This window comes from Sceloporus occidentalis, unplaced genomic scaffold (genome assembly GCF_023333645.1).
Source record: "Sceloporus occidentalis isolate IW3139 unplaced genomic scaffold, rSceOcc1.0.p SCAF_2, whole genome shotgun sequence".
NCBI lineage: Eukaryota > Metazoa > Chordata > Lepidosauria > Squamata > Phrynosomatidae > Sceloporus > Sceloporus occidentalis.
In genome coordinates, this window is record NW_028316982.1 from 140006403 (window position 1) to 140018792 (window position 12390).

General features: G+C 40.2%; 1 protein-coding gene across 9 annotated transcripts in view; it reads right to left on the reverse strand.

Moving 5' to 3' along the window:
* PCDH9 (protocadherin 9) overlaps positions 1 to 12390 on the reverse strand; it is a 972095-nt gene that overhangs the window by 520915 nt on the left and 438790 nt on the right. For 3 of the 9 annotated variants that reach the window (XM_089511088.1, XM_089511089.1, XM_089511094.1), the window contains one exon: positions 7210 to 7275. The exons of the other annotated variants lie outside the window; for them this stretch is intronic. In XM_089511088.1, the coding sequence (XP_089367214.1) occupies positions 7210 to 7275 (66 nt within the window). Of the gene's footprint in view, positions 1 to 7209; positions 7276 to 12390 lie in introns of those variants that run through there. 9 annotated transcript variants of the gene reach the window in all.

Below are 12390 nucleotides of genomic sequence, written 5' to 3' on the forward strand. Positions count from 1 at the left end.
AAGTAATCTCATGAAAGAAAACACATATACACAAACACACACACCGAATCTATTCAGTGGGGCCTAAATGAGCACTGTGAGCACAACTATGCATGCTTACCAAGATGTCCAGTACAGTACATAGAATCATACATTCATACAGTCATAGAGTTCAAAGTGGCTATCAGGCTAATTCCTTATTCAATGCTAAATTTTGAGCTGGACCATACACACCCTGTAGCTATCTAGCATCCTTTTGAAGAAATCCAGAGAAGGAGACCTCCATCAGCTCTCTAGGCAATTGGTTTGATTGCCTCACTGCTCTCACTGTCAAGAAGTTCCTTCTAATGTTCAGTTGAAATATATCCTACCATAACTTAGAACTATTAGGCCTAGTTCTATCCCCTGAGGCAGCAGAGAACACATGTGCACACTTCTCTTTCTGGCAAACCTTGAGCTATTTAAAGAGTGTGATTGTGTGACACCCCCCCTCCAGTCTTCTGAACATGTCCAGCTCCTTCAGCTTCTCCTTTCGCTGGATTAAAACCAAAGATGTCTTGGGTCATGTGCATGGCAAAAGACAGGAACAGCAGCATTAACTGACTCATCCCTAGGATAAGACAGATGGTGAATCAACCTAAATTTAACTGGTGCTTTCTTAGGCACTACTACTAAAAGTGAGACTCTCAAATTAGGAACTATGGGAGATGGGATGGATAAACCATTCTTCCCTCTTGCACTTCCTTCAGAACCTTATACCTAACAATGGTTTCTAAATCCATAGTTGAATACAAATTCCAATGTCTGAAGGGCCAGCAAACACCTTTAGAGGGAATTCAAAAACTTACTCTAAACCCTTCACTCAAATAATGGCTGCTACCTGATCTAGATATAACGGTAAAATAATGGACAATGGAATATTAATTTGGCTGGACCTCTTTCAGAGGTTTTATTTAGGACACCTGCTACCCCAACCAGGATAATAACAAGGAACACAAATATGAATTCAATGACCAAATCAATCCCTACACTATCTGCCAAGGTCAAATCAGGGCTTAAGCAGCCTACAAAAGCCCAACTGGTCTTACAAAGGACAGCAGAGCCCCAGGTGGAGCCAACAAAGCCTACAAAGAGCCCACAAGGCATGTGAAGGCCCAACCGAGGTGAAACTAGGGCCTACAAGTCTTATAGGAGCACAAAGAGAACCCACAAGCATGGCAGAGGCCAAATAGTGAGAGTGTGGAAGCCCGTTGAGGGCCTACAAAGCCTGCATTGAGGCCCACATGGCATGTAGGGGACTAATGGAGCCTACAGGGCCTGTGGAAGCTAAACAGGCCTATGAGCAGTGTTGTCAATCAGCCTTGAAGGAAATTCCCTGATTGGCTTCCCGGAATGCCCCCAATTTCCCAGAATGGGGGCAGGACATCCAAGTCGGGACACATGCAAGGAACTATGGGAAGGCTAAAGGGGTGGAACTTCCAGGATGGGATGTACTGGGAGGCCTTTTTGGGGAGGAAAGGTTGAATTTCCCAGAATCTTTCCAGAAATGACAAAGAAAAACTTTAAAAATCCCAAAATTGGTAACACTGCCTATGAGACCTGATCAGCACCTACAAGACCTATGGAGACTTAATCAGCATATGAAGCCTTCAGACACCAAACAAATCCAATGAAGCCTGTAGATGCCTACTCTGGGACTATGAGGCCCATGGAGTACTAATAGGCCTAGGCCTACAAGGGAGTGATAACCACCATAACATGTGCAGGTGAAACTGAAATGTAAATTCCCAAACACCTGCTCCCATTAAATCCAAGGACAACAGCAAAATCGTTTCCACCCAACTCCCTACTATAGTACATGGTTGAGATGCAGTTAAGTCCATACTGCCACATTCCTTGAGCTCACTCTCTGTTTTCCATCCCCAACTTCCAGACCCAAATAAAAGTGGTGGGGGCAGACAGAACTTAATAATCCTTTTAACTCCAGTCCCTCATGCTTAACATCATGGTGATATGTGTTGGTCAGGTCTGCTCCCCCTTGGACTGAGATTTTTATTTTATTTTATTTTCTACATGCTGTGTTACTGGAACTGGCTTATTGGGACAGCTCCACAGTATAAAATACATTATGCCAGCTTTTGAAGAGCCACTGGCTTCTTTATCAGGCAAAAATGTTAAAAATCATTCAGGAGAAAAACAGGCAATGGTGTTATAGGCCCGTTACAGACAGGTCTAAAAGTGCGTGCTCCGTGCGTGCTAGGGTTAGAAAGGAACGTCCTTTCCGGGCGCTCCCAACCCTAGCACGCGCGGAGTGCACACAAAATGGCGGCGGCCGTTCCACATGGCCACTGCCATTACAACATCATGACTGCGCCACCTCCAAATGAGGCAGCGCGGACGTGACGTCCTTGCACTGTGCGAGGGCGCTTAGAGTGCCCTTTATGCGGAGTTTGAGTCACTGGCGTAGCCTTCAGACAGCTGCGCCAGCGGCACAGAGAAGAAAGGGGCCAAGCAGCCTCTTTCTCCTCCTCCCTGCTGCCGTGGGGTGTCCTTGGGGCTTGAAGCCCCAAGGACACGCCTTTCCAGGCCACGGGGAAGCGGCCTTTTGCCGCTTCCCCACGGCCTGGAAAGCGGCGGATCAGGGCCTCGGAGGCTGCTGGTCTGGAAGCTGAGGCTCCAATACAGCAGGGAAAGGGGCGGGTGCAGGCCGCCCCAAATGGGCGGTCTGTAACCCGCCATAGTTACAGGTCCACATTATGCTTCAGATGTTATTCAGTTGTCAGTTAAGATGGTATTAAGGGATTTCAATGGATACAGGGGCTATTCCCCTTCTTGGCCATATTAGGACTAGGGACAAAGGGCAATAAAAGACAGGTAATAAAATGCCGACTCCATTAGCAACAGAAACCTAACTCTCTTTGGATTTTTGCATTTTGTTTGACTTGTTTTGCATATAATGACTTATTAAGTTTTCATATATCCTTGGGAGATACTACACCACATATGATGCACTGCATAAACATCTATAGATAGATCTATCTATCTATCTATCTATCTTTCTTTCTTTCTTTCTTTCTTTCTTTCTTTCTTTCTTTCTTTTAGTACGTTCCCACCAATAAATACACTGTGGGAGGATGTATGAGAGGGAGATCTCTGCCTTGGTACTCCTTTTATAAAGTATGGAAACTATTGTATATTGCCTTGAATCCTGTGTTGGGAGAAATGCAGGATACCTATCAGATAGATAGATAGATAGATAGATAGATAGATAGATAGATAGATAGATTTTCCTCTTAAGGCTGGATTGGCACCAATACTAGTATCATTCTAGAACTAAGTAACAAGATGATTTTTTAACAAATACCATTGGGAATTAATCAGTTTAATCCAATGTGTGCATCCATTTGGTTCAAACTTGTTTCAGCCCGTTCTAAGTTATTTCAAACTTGTCTTGTTTTAACTTGCTTAATCTTTGAATACTGCCCTGCTATTCTTGGATACAGGGCAAGAAATAAACATTTCAGTAAACAAACAAACATATAGCTTGTAAAAACTCTTAAAAGAAAATAGTTTCTATTTACAGTGTAATGCACAGGGCTCTACAGAATGTGTGTGTGAAAATGTTTTTAACATTGAACATTATACAATATAAAGACATTTTTTAAAAAAAAATCATGCATGAAAGACTTTAAAAGGTATAATTGGAAGCTAATTTTCCATGCTTCATTTCCTGGTAACAAAAAAGCAGGAGGGTTATCCTATCGAATTGTATTATGGAAAGCAGGAGAAATATTTTTTTTTCCAGTCACAGTTGAGCCATTTGGAGTTCCATTGACTCCAATGGAAGAGTTAGGCATATGCTTAAATCTCTTCCACATAAATCTTTGCAAATTAAAAGTGGTTGTTTTGGTTGGAGTGTGTTGTGCTATGTATTGTTCTTTCCTTAAATATAAATCTTAATATATATATTTTGCATACATATTCCAGTGGTGACTGATAGACTGTTATCAAATGAAATATTTATACTGTCTGTCATAAGGAGTACTTGCTATGCAATTATGATCAACCTTTGCCACAATGTTCTTGTGCACTGGATTTTTCCAGGAATTTTATGCAAACAATGGTGTGTGTGTGTGTGTGTGGGCATGGATGTGGATATAAGTGCCTTCAAGTCACCTGTTGACTTATGGCAACAACATGAATTTGATAGGGTTTTCTTAGTCATGGAGTACCCAAAGGCAGTTTGCCAATTCCTTTCTCTGAAATATGGCCAACAACACCTGGTATTCGTTGGTAGCCTCTTATCCAAGTACTAACCAAGACTGACCTGCTTAGCTTCCAAGATCACATGAGATCTGATGCTTTTAGGATATTTAGGCCCAGTGGAAACAATGGCGGGTTACACACCGCCATATAGTACGTATTGTATACGTACTAGGGTTAGGAAGGGGCGGTGCTTCCGCACCCCCCTAACCCTAGTACGTATACAATACGTACAAGATGGCGGCGCCCCTTCCACATGGGCGCCGCCATCTTTAAGTACTGGACGCATAGCGTCCAGACGTGTTGCGGCGCCTATGACATCACGAATGCGCCAGCGGCGCCTCGCGACGTCATAGAGGCGCCGCAAAAAGAAGCTCCGAAATGGAGCTTCTTTTTTGCTCCGTGTGGGAGCCGCGCAGTTTAGCTACTACGGCTCCCTCGCGGAGCAAATTGCGCCGGCGGGGGAACGCCGCAAAGCGGCAGTTTGTATCCCGCCAATGTTAGCAATTTCTAAACTTCAGCCATGATATTCAAGGCTGATGTTGTGGCCCTGCCTATAGAAGCTCAGAACCTCTCCAGTTACAGAAGAGAACAGTGTCATGCAAATGTAATGTCTGTAATTTGTGGACATCATTAAGCTTCTAGATTGATCAAAGTGCCCTACCTTCTAAATCTATCCACCTGATGTCACCTTCTGTTTAATATAAATTCTCCCATTCATCTCCAGTTTCCAACTCATCTCACTGAGCTCAGGAACTCTGTAAAGTTTGGTGTAGATATAGCTAGGGCCAAAACACTCAGACAAAATACAGCAGTTTCCAGCCAGTTTCAAGGTGGGACATTTAGATAATGCATGCCTTGAAAGCAGTTGGAAACTGGACCAAAACTGCACTCCGGTACTAAAAACATGAGCAAAAAAAAGCCAGGATAGTCCAACTCAAGGCACAAAATGTATACCTTCACGCTTGCATATAACTAACCCTACATGAATGTAGGCTTGTGGCAAAGCAAAGAAAAGAAAGTACAACAAATCCAATGGATGTAATTAACAATATACACAAACCAGATAGTCCAAAAGGGGGGTATAGGGTGAACAGGGGTGAAGGGGACTTGTATGTGGGAAGGAGGGACTCCATTATTGTGCTTTGGCAATGTACCAATCTTCTGTATCAGTGGAGTATTGCATGTGCAACTGTGTGGCTGATCAAAGGTGCAGCCATGCAATGGGATGTCATATGGGCAGAATGTGGGAGGTACCGGGAGGTTTCAGGTAATGGGTTTGTGTGATGGTGCATATGTATGGTGGGGAGGCATAAAAAAAATACCCAGCAGTGCAGTTGGTCTATGCACTTTTGGCACCCTGGGAGTGGGCTGTGTGGGCAGCAGAGTTTTGACCCACTTTTGGAAAAAGTAGGATCGAGACATTTTTTTCCTTCCTGTCTGCTCCGGCCCCTAGACAGAATGGTTCTAATGACAAATCCTAATGAACAAAGCAACACAGCAGAATGGTGATATATAGCATGTGCACAAGGCTCATGCCACATTAATCATGTTGATTTATGAAATGCAGATCCCCCCTGCATGGCAGAGCTGTTAGGGTAGAAACACAGTTTGCTGGTCTCGCACGATCATGAGGCCAGGTTTAAAATCATGTACCACATCCATTGAGCTGTGATAGGAGGAGTTTCTGGGTGGGGCCAGAGGCTTTTTATACCTTGCTTCCCCCTGCGCCATCCTTTTTCATTTGGAAGCTCAACCCATCCTCCCGCCTCTGACACAGTATGAAATTTCTTAGCTGCTTCAGGACCAGGTAGGAATTGTGTCCTTTTTCCAAAGATTTTTTTGTCTATCCCATACTGTTCCAGTCAGACATGGACAATTGTCATTGGCTAATAGAAGGGGGAAGTTTTGAGTTTGATGAGCACCTAGGTCACCACTTTGGTGAAAGGGAGGCCTATGGAACTACCTCTTGATAGTTAGATCCTGGAACTGGGGAGGCAGAGAAAGGGGTTTCTTTCTAGGCTGGCTTGGAGGATAAACCCTCTCTTTAAGCCCCAGGGTTTGGAAAAGGGATTTTCTAGTTTGCTTTCTTGATCGAGCTATGGAGTAACCCAGCTTTTGAGTTCTCCTTGGGGCACAGGTGCTGTTGCCCTAAGGAGGAGGTCTCAGAAAGGGACCACCTGCTGCAGCTGCTCCCATGCTAGGCTACTCTTCCTTTAGTTGCAATTCCTCTAGGACAACAATAAATAGGTAACATAACAAAATGCCCCCTTTTCAAACCCATTTTCTGTGTCTGGTATCTTTATTTCCTGGGTTGGGCAGTAATGCATGGCATTTTTAGTTAATCAGAAACTTACCTGAAAATATGTTCAAATCTACATTTCATATATCTGAATGGTTAGGGAAATATTGTAGTTAACTTGGACAGAAGGTACTCATTATAATTCTTTCCATCTTAGATTTTTTTTAAAAAGATTATTTTAGTGTCATACTGTCTATGATCCTCATTTGTCTATACATTATTTTATTTAGCATCAGTACACATTAAAGCAAAATAAAGAAAACTGGAGCCTCACATTCTAGAAATCAAATAAACTTTTTAAATAGCTCATTATGGCAGTGACAATTTTTTTCATGGACAATTTCTGTTAAAACATGAAGGGTTTAATGGTTCTATTAACAATAAAGGGAGTGTGAAGGGGTCATGTACAGGGGCCTCCATGACTGTGCTTTGCCAATGTATCATTTGCACACCAATGCACTAATCCCCTGCACCAGTGCACCATCACATGTGCAACTGTGTGGCTATGAAGAACACAGTTTTGGTGAAAACCAGTAACAAATGGAATCAACTAAGGGAGCTCTGAGCATTGATTTAAATGGGGAATTGGACCCATAATACTTCTTCAAAGAAAAAACAAATTTATTTTCTTTTCTTTTTCTTTTTAAACAGTTCTGATATCTTACCACCCATGGTTTGTCAGGTACCCAAATCTCCCACAAGTACTTCGGCATATCTCCAAAATTCAGTGCCTAAAAAGCAAGTAATATTTGAATAAAAAGGTTTGTCACTTTAACTGCAATTTAAGATAACCCCCTCCCCAAATTTCTGACAAAGCCCAGCATAAAAGGCAATGATAATTTCTGAGCTGAGTCGCTGCATGTAGTTTATAAATGAACATGTGTCCCTCCCATTCATACTGAACATTGTGTGAAATGTGTTAGCCTCTTTTAGAATATATTTACCCATGTTACTGGCCCTAGGTGGGAGGTGGGAAAAATATATAAAAATAAGCTAATGTGCAAACAATATATGCCCAAAGTCCTTTTGCCTCATTTTATGGAAAGCACATGTAGAAAAAAAGAGACATACGCCTACATCTATCAAAGGAAGAAAGCTTAGTAGTGGGTAGATAACACTAACAACGAATGCAAATAAACAAGGGCATGAAACACTTAGTGGATGTTAGTTCTATTTCTATTCATGCCTGAAAGGGTCATCCAAAGAGAAACACAAGTTGGAAGTTCTACTCATTTAATATATTTATATATATTTTTAAAAAACAGCACAACTTAAGATGTTAGCTGACCATTGTGGATGCTACCTTTGTATGATCATATTTTATATTATTCTAGTGATGTAAGAATAAGGAAAGCACATTAAAGGAAGGAATCATGGGGAAAATTCATAGTGTAGCATTAGTCAGGGCAGACAGCAAGAGTGGGGTGAAAACATCCAACACAACTCACCACTCCCATGTGAGTTGCTTATTCATACATTGTGGAATAATAGAAACCAAAGGTAAATGGATCTGATATGATTTTGGTAACACAGTCCTAAGTAACCAATAATGCAGAACACAAAAATACACAAATAGGGTCTATGAAAACATTTTATAGTTATCTTGTTCCTGCTTTCTTATTTTCATAGTTCCATCCCATTTTTGTCCCTTTTCACCCATCCCTGTTACCACTACTTTGAACTAAATAGAATATTTGATTATTTTGTGTTAGGTTTGTTCTATTCTACAGGACGTTGGTTTAGTGCTCTATAATGCACTGTTTCCGGAAGTAATATAATCAAGACAGAGGTTTTTTTTCCCCCCAGCTGGTTTCTACAAATACAAAAAATACTTTTATACACTTAAAACTGCTTTAGAAAATCTGTGAAGGTGAACTGAGCACTAGGTAAGGCAGTCTGTCAAAATCGGGCTATTATTGTTGAAAGATCAATGACCTTTGGCACTAGGAAAGAACATTATATAATGATCAACCTTTTCTCATACCTGACTAAGTAATATTACCATATAGTTGTGAATCCCTGCATTATTGACAATAGATAGATATAAAGGCTTAAATTGTGATCCAGGTGCGTGCGCATATATATATATATATATATATGATGAACATCCATCTACTGTTTTGTTCATTTGTTTAAAAACTGTTCATTCTTCCATACAGTATGTAAGATAAGCATTTATAAGATACAATGGAAGCATGTTCCTGCGTCCCACTATGTGGTTGCTATCAAAAAATAATATGGCATGTGTAAGCATATGCAAATAGTAAAAGCCTATGTATATAGACTTTCAAACATCTGGCAACATCAAATTTGAACTGCACAATAACTTATATATGTACAGAGTGGCATATGAGCAGGCCTTCCCTTTATTGATGATGATAGCCCAAAGTGGTATATCATATTAGGAAAGGTAGCTGGAAGTTCTATCCATATTCTGTCTCAACCAAGTTATGTGATCATGTGCGCATTTATAAAAATGATCAAGAAATGTCACTTTGGCCTGGTACACATGGGCAGGAATCAGTGTGGCAGTGCCAATTCTAGGGTTCCAGAGTGCACAGCAACCGCACGCTCCAGAACCCTAGAACGTGCCACCACTGCCATCATGCTGGCCTTCCATCCACACATGGGCCACCATGATGATCTATGTGATGTGCAATGTATTACCCCTTTCCCCACCAGTACAACAGCTGCATCCTATTGATAACTCTCCAAAGCTTTGGCAGTCCCCATGCAGCTCACAACTTTCCATCTTTTGTGTATTCTTCTCCATGCTTAATGTCAAGCATTCTTGAATCTATGCAATGTAAGTAACATCCAAATCTCTCTCCCTAATTGCTAGAGGCAACTGCCTTGTGTTCCATATATTTCTTCAACGGGATGCATGTATGGAGTAGTTGTCAATATCAAGCTTTATTCTGTATTGAACTGTATATCAGTAATAATTTCTCCACTCTCCTTGAGCTTTGAACTGCTAATTTAAAGGAAGTGGTAGGGAAAGGACTGCAATATCAGCATCCATGACTGACTTCAGCCTTTTGCTCAGATTTAGCATGTTGACTTAGAGGACTGAAACACAGTCAGCAACTTATATGGGAAGTACTCTACATACTTGCTATGTATTCCATTTGGCTGCAATCCTGTTATGAATTGCAAGTATGCATGCCCTTTTGACTTCATTGATATGTGTATGTCACTAGCAGTTACAAGGATATTGGATTGGATGAAAGTACGATCTAATTCAGCACTCTGTTTCCACATAGTACTTCCAGGAAGCCTGCAAACAACATATAAATGTACCAGTCTTCCACAGTAATATTTATCCAATTCCAACCCGAAATATGCTTGTTTGGCTCCTTCTCTTATCTGCAAGAAATCTCTTCTTTTTGTCACTAGCCAATATTAACAGGGCCAACATCTTTTGTTCAATGTTCTAATACCTATGTATTTAATATCATTGTTTTTATCGTTTCTTTCCACACTACTCCCCTCTACCTAAAAAGCTGACATACAGTACAATAAATATACAAAATCCTTCTTTAAAATTTGCCAAGGAATCTAGGTACTTGTGAGGTATATTTTCCCTAGTCAGAACAAATTAGCATTCAGGTCAGAACTGTTTGCTGATATCTTTATCATTATTTGGTAAGTAACAGTAGAAACATCAGAAATGTTACATCAAACTATGTTGCCAACCCCTATGGAAAAGTGTGAGTCTGGAAGTTCTCCCATCAGGTGCCCCCAATATCTTATGTACATGTATAACATTCTTTCTTCTTTGCAGAGTTACATCACAGTTCTTTTACCTAAGGACTGGTCTTGAAAGGACCTTCTGACTATTTATATTCATTGAAATCTTTCTCTTCTGATATTGTGTCTGATGTTTCCAAGTACCTTGGAAGAATTCCTTTGTTTGCCAATGGGTATCTTATTTCAAAGAGAAGCTTACCTCAAAACAAAGAAACCTGATATTTGATTCTTCAGTTCTTTTGAATCAAATCTCCAAGGGTATTAGCAAATGCAATTCAACAAAAAGATAACAAGTTGACCCACAAACATGTAAAGAACACCCTGCACTCTTAAGAAGATATTTACATGTACCTTACAAATCTTAAAACATTGGTATTCAAGCTGTAGAGATAGGAGCCACCCCTCCCAACTCAGTGTTATGCATCTATAATGAAGCAAACATTCAGAACTGGAGACAGATAATATCTCTCTATGAACATTAGATAAATAGTTGTGTATATGTATGTGTGCATGTTTTCAGGAATAAGCTTGTTCAGTAATAAATACCATTTCTACTTACAGCTCAAGTGTGTATATATATATATATATATATATATATATATATATGATACAGGTGGTGGCATGTTGCAATGAACCTCAGATTTGTACACCCTCCTTGGTGTACATTATATAGTATTCATGGCTATCTGAGAATACTGAGAATGACATTGGAAGTAACTTCTCATATATTTAGTTATCCCTACCAAACATTTAATATTGTACCTCTATACAGCTAGTCAGATAATAAAAACAGAATCTGCTCTGTACCTTGGGGACCATGTTCTATCAGAGGGAGACCATTACTTTGACGCTTAATTCCATGTCCCGCTACATATGAAATCTAGACCATCACTCCTTGGATGAACATGTCCTTATTTTTCACTTCAGTATCATCATCAGCCTTAAAAATGAAAACTGCAGGCTATCAAAGTTTAAGAAAGGTTTAGCACAACAGATGACTTTCAGATATGTATATATTAAAAAATTTCAAACCAACTGGCCAATATTTCAAAGTTACAAATCCAGTATTTTTAGTTCACCAGTCTTTGAGAGTCACAAAATATGGATGTGTCTTGGGTCAGGCCCAAAGTGTATTCCTCTCTCACACCTAAGACTCAGGACCCAAGTGGGAAGTAAGAGAGCTCCCTTTGACCATAATGTTTGCCCTCAGAAGTCACAATTAATTTTTAGAATATAGCCACTCGCTCCAAATTCTTCTAACAAAACCAACACCCAGCTAATATCTTATCATTCTCTGCATGACTCAACACAGTAGATGACACCATCCTTGTAAGGACAGAATGGAGTGAGAAAATTCCTACTTGGCTGAAAGCAACCAGCTGAAGTTAATAAAAACTATTACAGAATGTCAGAATTTACTTAAATGATTTTGAATGTTGGAAGCATGTATATAAGTTGGAAACTGCTACGAGCATATATAATGGTAGTTTGGACTATGTGAGAATTCATCTAGGTATTGAACATTTGTATACCCACCATAATTAAAAATTCTCAACAAACCCAAAATTAGGATACTATGGAAAAGACTAGTTTAGCACTTTCTTACTAACACGCTGATTATATAGGAAACATTCAGTCATTTGACTCATCACCACTACCAGCACACCAACAATTTCTATCTGAATAGGAGGTAAGTCACATGGGGTGTCTTTGCCTGGGTTTACTCTTATTTTCCTTCATGATACTCTGAGAAATGAGAAAAGAGCCCCCAAATCCTTGAAAACTAAAAAAGGTAACAAGTAATGATGTCTTTGTAGATTTTTTCCAAGACAAGAGAAGGGATATAAAATGTCCACAAATGATATTATTATGTTCTCTATTTATATTCTCCTTTGTTGTTGGTAGTGGTGATGGAGGTGGTGGTGGTGTTGCTGCTGTCATTGCTGTCTGCCTCCAAGTTGTTTCCATTGTAATAATTCCAGAAATAAGGACTTAAAAAAAGAGTCCAGTATCTGCAATACCTTTCCCACTAGGGGTCTAAAAGCCAACAAAACTTGTAAAGCCTGTTGCCTGTAAACTTGACTTCAGTTTGCTAA